This window comes from Sus scrofa, chromosome 1, assembly GCF_054392235.1.
Source record: "Sus scrofa isolate SSC_HxYL_T2T_F1_AM1 chromosome 1, Sscrofa_HxYL_maternal_Yorkshire_Landrace_v2.0, whole genome shotgun sequence".
Taxonomy (NCBI): domain Eukaryota; kingdom Metazoa; phylum Chordata; class Mammalia; order Artiodactyla; family Suidae; genus Sus; species Sus scrofa.
The window spans coordinates 50267728-50285438 of record NC_139383.1 but is presented as its reverse complement, the minus strand read 5'-3'; the positions used below and the strand labels follow the sequence as shown (position 1 = coordinate 50285438).

At 37.9% G+C, this 17711-nt stretch overlaps 1 protein-coding gene across 5 annotated transcripts in view; it reads right to left on the bottom strand.

Annotated features, from left to right (window-relative positions):
* The window catches only part of COL19A1 (collagen type XIX alpha 1 chain), a 357656-nt gene that overhangs the window by 126321 nt on the left and 213624 nt on the right, over positions 1-17711 (bottom strand). For all 5 annotated transcript variants that reach the window (XM_084958732.1, XM_003121272.6, XM_084958748.1 and 2 more), the window contains exon 17: positions 5862-5915. In XM_084958732.1, the coding sequence (XP_084814858.1) occupies positions 5862-5915 (54 nt within the window). The remainder of the gene's footprint in view (positions 1-5861; positions 5916-17711) is intronic.

Sequence of the window (17711 nt, the reverse complement as noted above, 5' to 3'; positions counted from 1 at the left end):
AGATGCTTAATGCACTCATGCTTCCTCTCTGAAAAACTGCTCCCAAGCATAATCTTAGTGTATTTGCAGGTATAATCAATCCAAGACATCGCTACTTAATGGTTTCCTTCTGATGAAGAATATTTATTCAATGCAAGATGACAGAAGTTCCTTGGGGGAATTTGGGAGCTTTTTCCTTTGTGTAGGTAAGATGAGCTCTGTTTGTTCACAGGAAATTGAACCAATGCTTTGTAAAAAGTATGCTCGTCATAAAGGTTGTGGCCGGCTCTGTGAGCCAGTTAGATACTCCTCAATTACCAGTATCCCAATTAAGAATACTTTTATTATGTGTGTGTGTAAATTTCAACTAAATCTTCCTCTAAGAGAGGAAAGATTACTGTTAAGTGTGGGGAGTAATATATTGGAGTAACATATATGACTTTGATGGAAAACTAATTCATAAAGATAATTTAATAACATTAGTTCAAAAGATCTACTTTTAGTAAACTCCTTTACTAGAATTCTCCCCCCCCCCCCGGGAAATGTACTCTCACAGAGTAAAAAATTTGTCCTTCCATATATAGATATATATATCTATATGTATATATATTATATATACATATATTACATATACCCACATATATACATATGCTAAATGGAAAGTTGTACGAAAGTAATCTTTGTAAAGAACTTCTTTTTTTGGTAAAAATGTTTCTTAAGAAAATGAGAAAAAACAAATTTGGCTTCAGAAAAAAGAATCACAAGTCAAAGGATTAGGTAAAATGTTTTAATTATTTGATTCGCTTTAGGCCATTAGAGATTTCTTTCCCCCATTTTTAAAAATCTTCATTGACACTTCCTTAAATAACAATACTACCTTTGATTTAGTGAACATCTCTAAAGCCCTGGAGAAAAGAAGATTTTCTTGAAGAAACTGAGCAAAGCATGCTGTTATCAAAGGATCCGTGCCTCCTTATAACCCCTATTCCTTGGTTCTTTTCAGATGATCATACTAATGAGAATAAATCAATAAAAAAAGTCCCCTAAATTTTCTGAAGTCTAATTGATCATACATATTGTGTTAAAATTATATACTATACTATTCATTCATTTGAGACATTATATACTATTTGACTATTGCTTGATAAGAGAAAATTAATATTTTTTATATTTCACATTGTCATAAGACTTTCTAACAGATGCTTTTGGAATCTCATAAGTTAGCCAAGTGGGTGGGGGTCTGTCCTGATTTCAGTCAGGAGATCAGTTCCCAACAAACTTTCTTCTTTTTCTTCTCCTTCCTGCTAGAAAGTGGGGCTCATGTCACATAAGGTACAATGTATAAAAAGACAAATAAGTGAAAAATAACCACATTTTGAACTAAAAATGTCGAAAAGTAAGGGGACATCTTTTTAGTCATAAGTAAATTGTAATAAAATACACAGTAATCAAGACAGTGTGGTACTGGTACCAAAACAGACATACAAACTAATGGAACAGAATAGAGAACCCAGAAATAAACCCAGACACCTACAGTCAATTTATCTTTGACAAAGGAGGCAAGAATATAAAATGGGAAAAGACAGTCTTTTCAGGAAGGGTGCTGGGAAAATTGGACAGCTTCGTGTAAATCAAAGAAACTGGAACACACCCTCACACCATGCACAAAAATAAACTCAAAATGGCTTAAGGACTTAAACATAAGACAAGATACCATCAAACTCCTAGAAAAGAATATAGGCAAAACGTTCTCTGACATCAATCATACAAATGTTTTCTTAGGTCAGTTTCCCAAGGCAACAGAAATAAAAGCAAAAATAAACCAATGGGACCTAATCAAACTGACAAGCTTCTGCACAGCAAAGGAAACCACAAAAAAAAAAAAAAAAAAAAAAAAAAAAAAAAAAAAAAGAAAAAGACAACTTACAGAATGGGAGAAAATAGTTTCAAATGAGGCACTCATAAATTTTATAAAGTGAAATCATGCAGTCCTTGTCTTTTGTGACTGGCTTATTCCACTTAACATCCTCTGGATTTATCCATGTTGTGATGAGCAGGAATTTCTCCTTGTTTTAAGGTTGAGCCTCAATTCCTGAAGGAAACCACCCTGATATTGTCTTTTCTAAGTTTTCTTCCTCTGTTCACATTTTCTGTGAATTAAACTTGAATTCTTAAAGGGCCAGGACGATATCATATTCATTTTTTCAAGCCCAGCTCCTAACAGATTGTTAGGCACATCATGGTTCTTAAATAAATGTTTGTGAATCTATTAAAAATGTGAATTATGTGCAGGTTGATTGTTTTCTTATAAGCTACTTTTCTTAAAATGTTAGTTAATATAATCTTTTTTTTTTTCCTTTTTCTTTTTACTGCCATACCTGCAGCATAAGGAAATTCCTGGGTTTAGGGTCAAATTGGAGCTGCAGCTGCTGGCCTATGCCACAGCAACAGTATCATCAGATCCTAGCTGCATCTGTGACCTATGCCACAGCTTTCCGCAACACTGGATCCTTACTCCACTGAGTGAGGCCAGGGATTGAACTTGCATCACCATGGATGCTATGACGGGCTCTTAACCACTGAGCCACAACAGGAACTCCAGTTAATATAATCTGAAAGGACTGATTTTGAGGAACTCTATTCATTTCTTGCCATTTGGAAAATAACAGTCCTCTTGATAAAGTACATTATTTTTAGGAATATTAAACATGAAGGTGGCATTGAAAAATGTGGGGAGTGAAGTATTTTACCTTTCTTTTCAACTTTGCCCTTAACTAATTCCTGCAAGGATGATGAGGTGCTTCATAGGACTTCTTGCAGTATGTTGATATGCCCATCATAGGCTCAACCTATTAAGTGAATAACTTCAAAAAAATTTAAAAGCTGATGAAAACTGTAACCCAAGATGAAAATTTGATAATACTTGATTTAGAGAAGAGATATTTTAGTCAACTAGAGGAGTTATCCCAGAATCAAAAAGACAGAGTTTCCATAGAGCACAGTTCTTTAAAAATGAGCTGATAGCATAGTCTAATACTTTTTCTTTTTAAATGAAAGTTGACCTATGAATAAAAACCTTTTCTTTTTTTGGCCACGCTCACAGCATGTGGAAGTTCCTGGGCTGTGGATTGAACCCAAGCCATAGATAGCAATGACCCAAACTGCTTCAGTGACAATCCTGGATCCTTAACCCACTGCATCACAAGAGAACTCCAAAACCTTCTTTTTTGGCACTGATTCCCCCCTTATACGTATAGTCCAACAAATTAGTATTTTATATTACAAAAGATAACCATTTTATTTCTTTTCTTTTCTTTTTTGGATGCATTGTGCTATGTGTTGATTTAGGATCTCAGTTTCCAGACCAGAGATTGAACCAAGGCTGCAGCTGTGAAAATGCAGAGTCCTAACCACTAGACCACCAGGGAACTCCTAAAACCACCTTTCTTTTAAATACCGCATACTCAGGATTTAATGAACATTTTGTATCAGACCCACAGCTGAGTTTAAATTCTAAGTCTAATACTTGAAATAAAATAAGTACCTCTCCCCCCCGAAACACTCTGGCAACAAACTAAAACCTGTGGAATTGAATATTACGAATTCTTTCATACGGTCGCATTTCTTAATTGTCTAAATTCTTCAGTAAACTAATTTGATCGATAGCTGAGAACTCATTCCAGTATTTGGTGTAATTCTCTTCTCTCCTAGACATCTGGCAAGCTTGTCCTAAAGGCCTTCATCATTCAAATTTCTCCTTTGAGACAACAATTATCTTCTCTTGAAAGGAGCATCTTAGGTTTAGAAAACTATGTGACGGTCTAATCTTGCCTATACTAGCTTTTCTTCTTTATAGTACAAGACAATTACTGAAAATCCTACAATGTGTTCTCTCTTTTTATCTGAAAATTTTGTCTGAAAAAATCAACAAAGCTAATTCCTTTAAAGCCTGTATTCTAGGATGCCCAATTTATGCCTTCTTTTTTCCCCATTTGTTCTATAAACAATATCAACTGACACCAGTATGTTGCTACTAAAACAGTTTACTTGAATAGTGAAGTGGATGAAATGAAATCAATGATATAGCAGCAACCTTGTTCATTTTGGCCCCTAATCACACCCTGAGTGATTCCTAAGGGGCTTAGTCTGGAGCCCTCTAGCGGTGGAGCAGGTGGTTCTGGTCTTTTTAAAAAGTCACTTATTTTCTAGCCTTCATTTTCTCATCTACAAAGTACATTAATTTTACTCACACATTAAATAATTAATAATCACATGCTACACTCCAGAAACTGTGCTGGGCAATGATGATAAAATAGAAGTCCAAAGAAAAAGTCACTGGTCAGTGGTGTGGAAGATAAGAGTTATAAAACAACGTGCTCTGTCTGCAGAAGGCAAAAGCTCACAGCATCATGGAGGATGAACATATCCTGCTGAGAGCATTGGCAAGGGATGCATGGAAGACCTGGGGTCTGAGCTGAGTCCTGCAGGTAGGGGAACTCATCTGGGCCTTGGGTAGAGCATTTGCAAAGCATGGCATTTTTGAGATAGTAAAATAAGATGGCATTACAGCTTGCAAAGGAAGGAAGGGCACGGAAAAGGATAGGCAAAGATAAGTAAAAGGCAAACTATGAAGGGACCAAAATGGCCTGTAGAAGATGCAGAATACGTCTGGAAAGATAGGGAATTTCCAACCACAGAGGTTACATGATCAGAGGGACAGAATCCATCTGGAAAGATAGGGAGTTTCCAACCACAGAGCTTACATGATCGGAGGGACAGTTGAGAAACATCATTCCCCTCGTGGAAGGTAGAGGTAGTGAGATCAGCTCTGAGAAGGCTACAAAATTATAGATACAGATTGACAAGGGCCTAAAGCAGGCATTGGCATAAGGCATGAGAGCTATGGGAAGTGGAATGATTTAGGAACTATTTGTAGGTAGAGGATGAGGGGGAGAGAAAAAAATCTAGGATAATTTTTTAGAGTTCAGTTTGCACATGCTCCTTTAGTAGTGCGTAGGAGACCTCCAAGTGGAGACAGTGAGCAGGCATGGGGTATGGGAGCCTGGAACTCAGTAAGGATATCTGGGTTGAAATAGGAGACTAGGATTCTTTAAAACCATGCAACATAGACACAAAGGAAGGGCAAATGTTGTTAATAGCAGAGACAAAAAGGATGGCCCCAAAGGTGGGAGAAAAAAAAGAGCCTCCATGAATCAAGAGAAGAGGAAATTTCAAGGGAAGAAGAGTCAACAGTGTAAACTTCTATTGAGCAGTGAAACAAGGTGAAGTCTAAAAGGTGCCCAGGGAATTTCGTTACTTGGATATTGGTGACCATAGAGCATACAGTGTCAATGGAGTTGCCTGGACACAAATGAGACTCTAGTGGGTTGAAGAGTTAGCAGAACCACAAGAAATGGAATACTTTTTCTAGAAGCTCGGCATAAAGGAAGAGAACAGCAAGTTGCCTACAAGATCTTTATGGCTCTCTTTAGTAACAACATTCTGTGAAATTCTACTAGCAAAACAGTTGTGTCAAGAAAATGGGCATGCTTCTCCAGATGTATAACTTACTACCAGCCTGGATGTTATGAAACTGAGGAGGAGATAGAGGTCAGGTAGGTTCAGAACAGGAGTCATTGATTTTGTGACATGGCTCAGGATACACAGGTGGGCAGTGCACCTGCTCCTGTTGGGTAATGAAGTGGGTGAGAGGACAGCCAGCCACAAATCTCTTGGTTTGTGGTGGTGGGAGGTGTAGGGAGTATAACTGTTTTAAACAGTAGAAAGACAGAAATTGATATCTACAGGGGATTAAAATAATCTTTAGATAAACACAGAGAAATAAAGAGGGATGCTGATGGCAAATCCTACTGTTTACTCACGGGTGGTCCCGGAGGTCCTGGTTTTCCTGGAGGACCTGTTTTTCCTCGTCTTCCCTATAAACCAAAGAGAAACAGACAATAAATACTGTGATTCCATTTATTTTAAGATGAGACAATATTAAGTAGCAATTTTAAAGACAGTAAAAATTAACTAAAAGTTAGAAAACAATTCCAAGTCCACTGACCTTTAGAGATTAATAAAGTCTAAAAGCTATGGGACAATTCTTAACAAGCAAGATGAGACAAATAGTGCCTGGAATGAATAAATCGTAACTCTTATTAGCAGCCCTTTAAAGGCTGTCTACCTTGATACTCTAGCAAAGTAAGATAAAGTATCTGAAAGATGGGCTAAGCTTGGCATTTTGTCTGATAATTCAGTGGTTTCAGGTGCAATAATAAATGCATTTGTCATCTTAAATTGGCATTTCTCAAAGAATGGTCTGAAACCTAATGTTATAGCAGTTACCTGAGGGTGAGATCAGGTATTAAAATACTGATTTCTGAGCTCCATCCTGGATTTACTCGTTTAGAATTTCTGGGGAAGGGATCCGTGAATCTGCATTTGAAAAACCACTTCAGGTAATTCTTATGCTCACTGAAGTCTGAAAAGCACTTTCCTAAGCCATATTACAATTACATATGTTGTGAAAAGCACATTAACTAGTTCTTTTTTTCCCTTTGGTTGGTTAGGCTATTTTATAAGTGAACTAAAATGTTCACTCCTTGCTTATTAATCTTCATTATTGTAAGTGAATTCTAACTCTCTAAATTCACAACTAGCTAAATTCCAATTGTAAGAGTCAGAATGACATTTCTAAGTACCTATGTATCTCATATCATTTAAAGAGTATTAATTTCTTATACATATACTTTCTTAATTTCTTTTTTCCTTTCTAATTGAAGGGAGCAAGCTTAGGCAAGGAAAGCACACATTTTGAATGAGAAGCATTCATTCTATTTCATTGTTACCAATAACTTTATTTTATTACCATATTGGAGTATGACAATGCATCTTAAGGCTTGTTGCTACTTAAAAAGTACAAGTATTAGGAGTTCTCATTGTGGTTCAGTAGTAACAAACCCAACTAGTAGCCATGAGGATGCAGGTTTGATTCCCTGGGCGCTACTCAGTGGGTTAAGGATCTGGCATTGTTGTGAGCTGCGGTGTAGTGTAGTCACAGCCGTGACTCAGATCAAGTGTGGCTGTGGCATAGGCTGGCAGCTGCAGCTCTGATTTGACCCCTGGCCTGGGAACTTCCATGTGCTTTGGGTGCAGGCCTGGGAAGACTCCCCCCCCCAAAAAAAAGTAAAAAGTACAAGTATTAGGTTGATCTTTCAATGCTTTTTGGGGAGAATTATAAGCATAAATCCAGAAAGGCCTATTTCACTGATGATTTTCTTCCTCTGAAAGTGTTAGGCAAAGTTGCTTGATTTCTCTGGTCTTCATCTAGGCTTAGAGCGGTGTAGGAAACCCAGTGACAGCTTAAGTAGCAAAGTAAGCTTTGCAAGGTGGGTAAGCAAGTATGATGCTGTGACTGGATGAGAAATGCTTCCATTATTGCTGAAGGCAAGTTAAGTATACACTATCAAGGACTCCATATAAAAATAGTAGATGTTTTCATAAAAAACCCTAGCAAACATCAACAGAACAGATTTTTAAACACTTGTATTAAAATCAGAAATATAGGTGGTAGTATTTTCATGTACCTTCTGTTTTAGAGATCTAAACTTTGGAGTTCCTTTGCAGGGGTTGTAAGATTAGAATCAATATATAATTTAATATTATGGATATTGAATAAAAGTTATATACATGTACATAATTTTCTCATCTTGCAGTTTACACATTATGAAAATCAATATATTGGGTCTTTCAGTAAATGTAAGTCAATTAGCCCCCAAGGACAAATCAATGATGAAAAGTTTACTTAGAAAGTGGGAGCATTGTAATTTATTAATTTACAAGAGCACAAAGAAACAAAATCAATGGCATTGGAGTAGGTGATGGGTTCTTTCTTTTAGGTTAGGGTAAGTTAAAACCATAGGATCCACTTTTGCATGCATTCTCCTTTCATTAAAGGAGACATATATATTGACTTGGGCAGGAAGTGGGGAAAATGAGGTTGACTGTTGATCAACTTTTATCGTAGAGTTAATGTTTAAGATAAACCAAGTGTCAGATATTGTAACATCACCTTGGCATGTCTTAAGGTGGGGAGTAAAAAGCATTCATGTTTCAGTATATGGGCAGACTTCCAAATTCTTGCACATCACTGCTGATTTATACCATCATTCAAGCCAGCCTTGTAACTGTTGGAGTGTACGGCTGCATCGACAGACGAGTGCAAAGGAACACCGATTTTCTCTATGCATTCTTGCAAAGAGTGGACATTCAGGTAAGATATTTTTGAAGACTGTTAAATTATTGGAACACATTGTGCACAGATAACTTCATCTGGTATAGATATTCAGTTTAAATGTGGTTTCAAGGCTTGAACTTGTAGTAACACGCTAAAGCAAATTTGAAATTTTTTCTTCTACAACTTTATTGAGATATAATGGACATGTAATACTGGGTGAGTTTCATGTACAAAGTGATGACTTCACACACTTACACATAAGGACTAAAGTTTAGTTAATACCTCCATCACCCTGCATAATTATCATTGGGGGCGGGGGTAGGGGAGGTTGAGAACATTTAAAATCTACCCTCTTAGCAACTCTCAAGTATAAATACACTATTGTTAATTATAGTCACCATGCTGTACAAGATCTTCAAACTTACTCATCTTCTAACTGGAGGTGTCTACACTTTAACCAACATCTCATCATCTCCCCCACTCCTCAGCCTTTGGCAGCCAGCATTCTGTCTCTGCTTCTATGAGTTTGTTTTTTTTAGATTCCATATTCTGGGGCTGGGATTATTGATGGTGGGACCAGGGAATACCCATGTGATGTAAAGGGAGGAACAGTTGTTGCATGTTTGTCTTCACTTCTGTCTCTTTCATTACAGGGTTCACTCTATACCCACTGTAAAGTAAGACAAAAAGTGGGGACTTGGATGTGGGTTGGGATGAAAATCCCAGCAAGTACAGATAAATGCTGATCTGGGAGTGGCCTTCCTATTAGGATGTTTGCTCCCAAGTGGCCATTTGTTTATAAGAAACTCTGATCAATTGGAGTCTGGCTAAATCTCCAAATGGATGGAAACCCACTGATCCAGCATAATTATGATTGGGCTAACCCAACACTTTTCTGAAAATTGGAGTATAAAACATAAAATGCAGATTTACCATGTCAAGTTACTGTGGAAATCTCAAAGGGCTCTACATTTAAGTTTCCTGTTTGGCAACAGTATAAATGTTAATAGACAGCAGTTTAGACGCTTGTCTAATGATTTAAGCCCAATGGTGCTCTCACCCGGTGATGCATCCACATCCATGGGGGACCTAAATGAAACAGATTGCTAACCCCACTTCGCAGTTTCTGATTCAGCAGGTCCGGGTGGGACCTGAGAACTTGCATTTATAATAAGTTCCCAGTGACACTGACACTACTGGTCTAGAGACCACACTTTGAGAACCCCTGTTCTAAACCTCAACCTCTTATACCATATTTAAAGTTGGGCAATCTTCTGTAGCCCTTAGTCTTATAAACTGCAGCTCAAAACAAAACAGCTGAGTTGGTCTTGTGATTATATGGGACTTTAAGAATAAAAACCCCATTGTCAACTTCAGGACCACCTGGATTAGAATCCCAGCCTTTTCTTCTATGGAAGCTTTTTGTGTCAAGATGTCACTGCTATAAAATTTGTACTTATAATACCTCGCAGCACATTTGTTAAGAATTAAAAAAGAGATGATATATAAAATTCATACCACAAACACACATTCATTACTTTAAAAAAACAGAAAATAAGTTGGTGCGGATCTGGAGAAACTGGAATGCTTATGCACTATTGGTGAGGTTGTAGAATGGTGCAACTGCTATGGAAAACACTATGCAGGTACCTAAAATAATGAAAAGTAGAACTTCCACATGGAAGTTCATGTGATCACGTGATCCAGAAATTCCACTTTGGGTATATGTCCAAAAGGACTGAAAGCTGGATCTTAAAGAGATATTTACACACCCACGTTAATAAGTAGCACTATTTGGAATAGCCAAGAGGTAGAACCATCCAAACATCCATTAACATATGAGTGGATAAACTAAATGTGGTACAATTCATACCAAAGTATTATTTAGCTTTGAAAAGGAAGGAAATTCTGTTACATGCTACAACCTTGAGGACATGGATGAACCTTGAAGACATTATGCTAATTGAAACAGGCATAGTCAAATAAGTCCCTAAAAGACAAATAATATAAGATTTCACTTACATGAGGTACTTAGAGTAGTCAAATTTATAGAAATAGAAAGCAGAATGGTGGTGGCCAGGGGCTGGGAGGAGGGGGAAAGGGAGTTGTTTAATGGGAACAGAGCTTTAGTTTTCACAAGATGAAAAAGTTCTAGAGTTCTTTCACAACAATGTGAATATACTTAACAATACTGAACTGACTTGAAATGGTTAAGATGGTAAATTTTATGCTAGAGATTTTTCTCCTTAATTAAAAAAACAACATTCCTATTATAATATCTGATACAATTTTCTTCCTGCCCTTCTATCATCTTTTATCCAAATATCCATTTTTTCACTTAAAAGTGGTTGATAATATATCAAAAACTTTCTAAAATATGTTCTTTGCTTCAGTTAAAAAAGTCAACCTTGCATAGTGAATTTTTTTCATCTAAAATAACAATCAAGATATCCGTTAAGAATAGAAATAGAAAAAGTAAACTGTAGGTTATTCATGCAATGGAATACTATATAGCAATGAAAATGGATGGAATACAACTGCATGCAACAATATGGATGAATCATGTAAACATAATGCTGACTGATTTATATAAGGAATCAAAGCAGGAACTACTAATATAAGCTGTTAGAAGTTGCAATAGGTCACCAATATGGGAGTGGGGAGTGACTGAGAGCATCAGAGGGCTATGGGGAAGGTGGTATTGAGGCTCTTATTCTTGAACTGTGTGCAGATTACATGGATGTGCTCAATCTGTGAAAAATTAACAAGATGTCTTCTTAGGAAACATATTTTTTCTGAATGTGTATTATACTTCAACACAAACTTTATAAAATGGAATCAGGATATTTCCACAATAGAATGATTTAATTTGAATGACTTCATCCATCTGAATCTGTGTACAAGACCACAGAGGGTCAATACTGTCAGGAAGGAGAAAAAAACCCAAGTCTATTTAAATAAATGACATCGACAAATTTTCAACAGTAAAAATAACCTGATGCTTCCAGGATGACTTGCAGTATGAGAGCACATGTATCTTAAATTAGCCACTTGATTTATAAACACTTGGTGCTCCAGGAGCATTAAGAGGGGAAGAATGCAAATAACGGACGACTGTTACTTATCTGACAGATGGTTTTTGTTGTTGATGAGGATGATGATGAGGAGGACAAGTTATGGCAGTAATCAGACTGAAATAAAGGGTGGTATGCAGTCCCCAAGCCCACAGGGGAGGCATGTGTGTAAGTAATCTCTCTAAATTGCCAGGTCCCGCTAATACAGCTGGCTCCTCTCCAGAATTCCCCTGTTCCCATGTGTGTATTTAGCACACTCTTAGGCATCAGCTCAGCTTGAACAAGGTACCAAGGAAATGTCAAGGAAGAGGAGACAGGGTTTTGACTGGCACTCACAACTGTGAAGGAGGTGTTAATTACACAGGAAAACATTACAGACTATCTGGGAAGTTCAGTTTTCTTTTTTTACTTGGTGAACGGAAATAAGATTTATGACTGATGTAAAGAGTTACCACATATTGAAATCAATGATATGTGAAAAAATTGGGAAAGAATCCTTATATGAGCAATGCATAATATCCTAAGTGAATTTTATCTCTTAACATCTTTAAAAATACATCTAAGACAGCAAAAAGCATAGTCATCAGGTCTCATTATTTCAGGGATCTGACAAGTGGCTGTTGTAAGAACACGGGAAGAGGATGTAACTCAACATGAACAAAGTATTTGAAATAGATTTAGAACTAAGGAAAGACAAATCCATATTGCGATGCTATTCTCAATATTGTTTTTCTTATTTAGGTTGGGATCTTAAAATTTCTAAATCATGTCAAAATCTCTGCATCTCTCTCTGTTCTTTTCTTTTTCTCCCCATTGGAAGGACTCTACCAGTAACTAATGTGACAATATTAACTAACCCCACAATTGAACAGATGATAATCTGAACAAATCATAACACTTCCTCACAATATTGGCCTGGGTCACATGGTCTGGTCTGTGGTCAGTATTGTCTATAGTCACTGTTTGGTATTCCTCTTAAGTTATCATATTGGTACTAATTTGGTCATTAAAATAAGTATAGTTAAGGTCTGACCCCTTAAATCCTTTCTGGCTGGGTATAACAACAATCAGCTCTCCTTTGCGTACCTCAAGTTATCCATGTACCAGGAAACAAGAGTTTAGAACAATTACTAAAAGGGTGACTTTTTATCCAATACTTGCTACGGTCCCTGAGTGCTAAGCATGGACTTAGATTATTTCATTAAATCAGTTTAAAACCACAGTGGGTGCGTTACACCGTTCTCATTCTACAGATAAAGAAAAGTTAAACATCTAGCTCCAAATCACTCTCCTCTTAACTGGGGACCACAATTTAAATCCAAATGTATCTGATCCTAAAACCCATAATCCTCAGTATTAAGGTTTCCTTTGGGTGTATCATGATCTTTCACAATTTTGGTTACTTTGCTGCTCTACTTGTTGAGGTTCTCTTGTTTTCTCACCACCAACCCAGATTTTAAATGTCCCAGTGTCTTATTATCTTGCTCTTTGGAACTTAAGCCTTCCTAGTTCTACATGTTCACCTGAGTGCTGCCTGCATTTGCCTCAGAATCTGCCCTGACTTCTGAGGACCTGCCAGCAGGCCAACCACAACCTTTCACTTAGACTGGATTGGACTCTTGTCTTGCCAAACCACCAACTTTCTCAGTCCCAACTGCAGGCTCAGTTTTCTATGCATGCTACTGCCAATCTTTGCCAAGACCCTTGGTTCATCTTGGCATCATGGGTTGGGTGGCAGTAGGGTGTGGCTTAACACGGTATGATGTATGTTGACACCTCTGTGCTGCAGTGAGAGGGTGGACGCTGGGGTGTACTGAGAGTTGTGGAACTTCATGGCAGGTGTGCTCATAGGCTGGAGGAGAATCAGGCCTTGGACCCTGCCTTCCTTGTCTGAGAATGATGTCCCTGGGTCCCCATCTTCAAGCACTCTCATGAAGGCCTCAAGCAGCTTTCACTTTATTAAGGGAACTGTTAACATTTTTAGACTTAGAGTAGATAAAATCAACATGTAGAGGAACAAATAATGCACATAAACCAAGAGTGTCTTATTTAATGGAAATGTTAGCCTGAGAACAATGCAATGAGGTTCCTCAACAAACTTCAGACAGATCAGAGTTTGAGCCAGTGAAACAAGAATGAACTCAGCCTAACCAGCCAGTGCTGGAACAAAGAAATCATTAATGACATTTTATATCTTGATTTCAATGAAAGTAAAGTTAAAGGATGCACTTTCAGCATTTTTGAGTTGCATTCTTTAACATACAAAATGTTATCACCAAGGGGTGGAATTTTAAAACTGCAGTTTCAATGAGAAGGATTGAATTGACCAGCACCAAACAAATTTATAGGAATACATTTTGCAGCTATTCAATAACTCTCTGGTAAACAAAAAGAGTTCCAGAAGATCCATAAGGTGATACTATGAAGGTCACACAATTTTGAAACAGAAGGGTTTTCAGTGCATAATTCTCCATCCATCAATTTGAATATAATGGATTGAACTGCATTTGGATATTTAAATACTGATTTCAAGACTTATCAAAAAGATAAGTAAATTTATTCAGCAGAAATGTACCGTGTGTGTTTTACATACTGTTATAGGGGAAAATATACGAATGACTAATGCCTGGATCTTGCCTTCAAGTTAGAAGAGAAGGAATAGTTATTCACAACAGGTATTTGGACAGTGTTGTTCATTTGGTTATAGGTAAACTCAGGAGTTTCATGGAGGGAAGGTGAGAATTAAGTTCCTTCCCAAACTTTCAGTAACTTTCTCTAAACTTCTCTTTGGGAGGGGAGATGGGGCAGGGTCACTTGGATGGGATGGGAGGGAAATGCAGGTGGAGTAAGCCATCTACACACCCTCAGCAATAAGATGGGACACTAAACACTGAAGAGTCCCCTCAACCACAGACAACCTGCCCTGGACACTTGTGCCCTGACATAAATGTGTCACATAAATGTCTTTGGTCCTTCTGTGCTCTCACACTTATTGCCAACCTTTCCAGCAACTATGCTCAGAGGCATCTCCCACTCCTTGTACTTTAATGATCAATTTAAGTATTGGGATTATGTATTGATGATCTTCAAAAACTGAACATTTGGGAACAGTCGATTATATAAGTACTGGCTATGTTTGTTTTTGACTTCAATACTATTTTTCATTTCCTTAAATCTAACATCCAAGGTTACTTGCAACTGTGAGCTAAAAGGAATTCTGAGTCTGTCATGATCAGTCTGCCTTCCCACAGACTCTTTCTCCTTCAGCTCCAACCTTTTCCCAGAATAAGGTTAAGGTGTCCTGCAGAAGCTGGTACCTCAGTTGGCCCTGCCAGCCCCGGCTGTGGGTCTTTTGCTAGATTTTTTTATGTTCTTCTTTGACTTTTCTATTCCCTCTAGAGAAGTATTCTTCAGGCAGATACCCCAGTTACATTTTATTCCAAGCATACATGCACATAAACACATATATAAAACCTAACCAACTCAGCTTTCTAACTAGACAAAATTTCCATGACAACTATTATTATTATTATTATTGTCTTTTTGCCTTTTCTAGGGCTGCACCCGAGGCACATAGAGGTTCCCAAGCTAGGCGTCTAACTGGAGTTGTAGCCCCCAGTCTACACCAGAGCCACAGCAACACGGGATCCGAGCCGCGTCTGCAACCTACACCAGAGCTCACGGCAACGCCAGATCCTTAACCCACTGAGCAATACCAGGGATCGGACCCGCAACCTCATGGTTCCTAGTCGTATTCATTAACCACTGAGCCACAACAGGAACTCCTCCATGACAACTTTTAAACTCATCATTTGTTCACCTGCCATCTCTTCGTGTTTTTGTAGAACATTTCCCCCACCAGCTGGCATATGCCCAGATTCATTCATTAATTTATTCAACAAACATTTATTGAGTCCCTACTATGGGCCAGATCCTTTTCTGTGCTCTGGGAATACCCTGAATCCATTCTGTTCTTATAGAGCTTATATTCCAGTAGGGATAGCAATAGTAATAGTAATGGATAACACAGAGTCCTTTTTCCCTGCCAGACACAGTTCAAAGCAATTTATACCTACTATTTCATTAAATATTCAAGATCTTTAAAATATCTTCAAGGTATCTGTTTTGCAGATGAGGCAACTGAGTGACTGAGCAACTTGCCTGAGGTCACATGTCTAGAAAGCAGCAGAGTTGGGACTCGAATCCAGGCAACTTGGCTCCATCATCTCTGATTATTACTCCTCTACCATACTGCCTGCCTATCTTATAATGATACAAGTTGAGATATAAATTCTGGATAGCAATAAGAAGCATACAAAGTAAAGCAGGGTAAAAGGGAAACAAAGTCAGATAGGGAGGTATGCAGTTTCAGACAGAAAAATCAGGAGAGGTCTCAGCAGACACCTGAACCAAGTGAGTTTGTGAGCTGTGCAAGGGCTGAGCAAGGGCATCCAGCAGATGGGACAGTGAGGACAAAGACCTGAACATGGTTTATTCAAGAATCAGCAAGAAACACAGGTGGCTGGAGAAGAACAAGCCAGTGGATGGGTGGTAGGAAGGGCAGATTAGCTGGGCCTTGAAGATTGTGGTGAGGGCTCTGAGTTTTCTCACTTTAATTGTGATGGGGAACCACTGGGAGTTGTGTCTTAAAGGGGCCACAGAATGAAGTTGACCCAAGTATTTGCCTGCATAGATAACAGAACCAGGAAGATCAAACTTGTACAAACTCATCATTTAATTCAGAAGCTCAATAGGTTATCTGACTGTAGGTTATCTGATTTAGATTGCTTATGGCAGCATTTCCTTCCATCTGTGCAGATAATCAGCAGTTGATTATCTGTATAGCATTTTGTGATGGTTAGGTTTATATATCAAATTGGTTGGGCCACAGTGCCCAGTTATTTGGTCAAACATTTTTCTGGATGTTTCTGTGAAGGTGATTTTTGGATGAAATTAACATATAAATGGTGGACTTTGAGTAAATTAGACTGCCCTCCATAATGTGGGTGGGTTTCCCCTGCCAGCTGAAGGCCTGAATGGAACAAAGCTTGACCTCCCCCAGGCAAGAAGGAATTCTGCTAGCAGACTGCCTTTGAGCTCAAACTGCGGCTCTTTACTGGGTCTCCAGCCTGCCAGCCTACTCTACAGATTTTGGATTTACCAAGCCTCTAACACTGTGTGAATCAATTCCTTAAAATAAATTGATCTCAATTTTTATCTCGGTCTCTCTCTCCTGTGTATACACATCTTGTGCTTTTGTTTCATTTTTCTGGAAAACCCTGACTAATACACATTTCCATTTACATGTACAAAATATTTTTTACCTCCCTTTAACATTCTGGGTTAGTAAATGTAATATCTATTATTCTCTGATATTTACTTGATCCATTGTTTTTGACTAAGAAGAAGATGTAAGAAAGTGAGTTCTATTTCATCCTTCACTGTGAACTATGGTTTTAAAATAGAGAAAGTGCCTTGTTTAGGTAATCCTACAAGACTTATATAAAGGTATTAATAATTTAATGAACTTATACTCAAGGGGGAAAAATGTTCCTGAAACATGTCAGGATGAATTTCCAAGGGAAAGACTTAATTAGCAGTGTCTGAAGTGTATGTCATCACATTTAGAAAACAAGAACTAGTCCTTGTGGACAGAATGGTGAGTTAGATTTTAAAGCTTTAACTACTCCAGTTAATATGCATGATTAATGAGCAATACGTCAGTTGGTTGGCCTCATTCAAGTGAAAGACCTTGCAGAGAAAAAAAAAGATGTTTAAATTAATACACACAGAAATATGCAAGTGTAGTTTATAATCTCTTTTATATTATAATCAATCAATAACATAGTCTTTACTGGGAAAAATGCCATAGTTTGGATATCTTTTTTTTTTTTTTTTTATGGCTGCACTTGCGGCCTTTGGATGTTCCTGGGCCAAGGATTGAATCTGAGCCTCAGCTGTGACCTAAGCCACAACTGTAGCAATGCCTGATCCTTTAATTCACTTCACCAGGCCAGGGATCAAACCCATACCTCCAGAGGGAACTGTGCCACTTCAGTCAGATTCGTACCTCACTGCACCACAGAGGGAACTCCTAGACATCTTTTAAAACATAGAATCAGAACTACAAGGATGTCTGAAAGTAACAGATGACCAAAGGTCCCAATGACTTTACAAATGAGAATTCTGGGAGGCTAATGAAAGCAGAAAATCTCTCAATGTTAGAAACAAAAAGCTAGGGGAAAAATTATAAATTGAAGTAGTTATGTCATTATCTTTGGGGTTTTTTGGCCATCCTTGCAGCATATAGAAGTTCTTGGGCCAGGGGTTGAATCCAAGCTACAGCTATAACCTATGCCACAGTTATGTCAGTGCTGGATCCCTAACCCATCATGCCACAGTGAGAACTCTGTTATTAT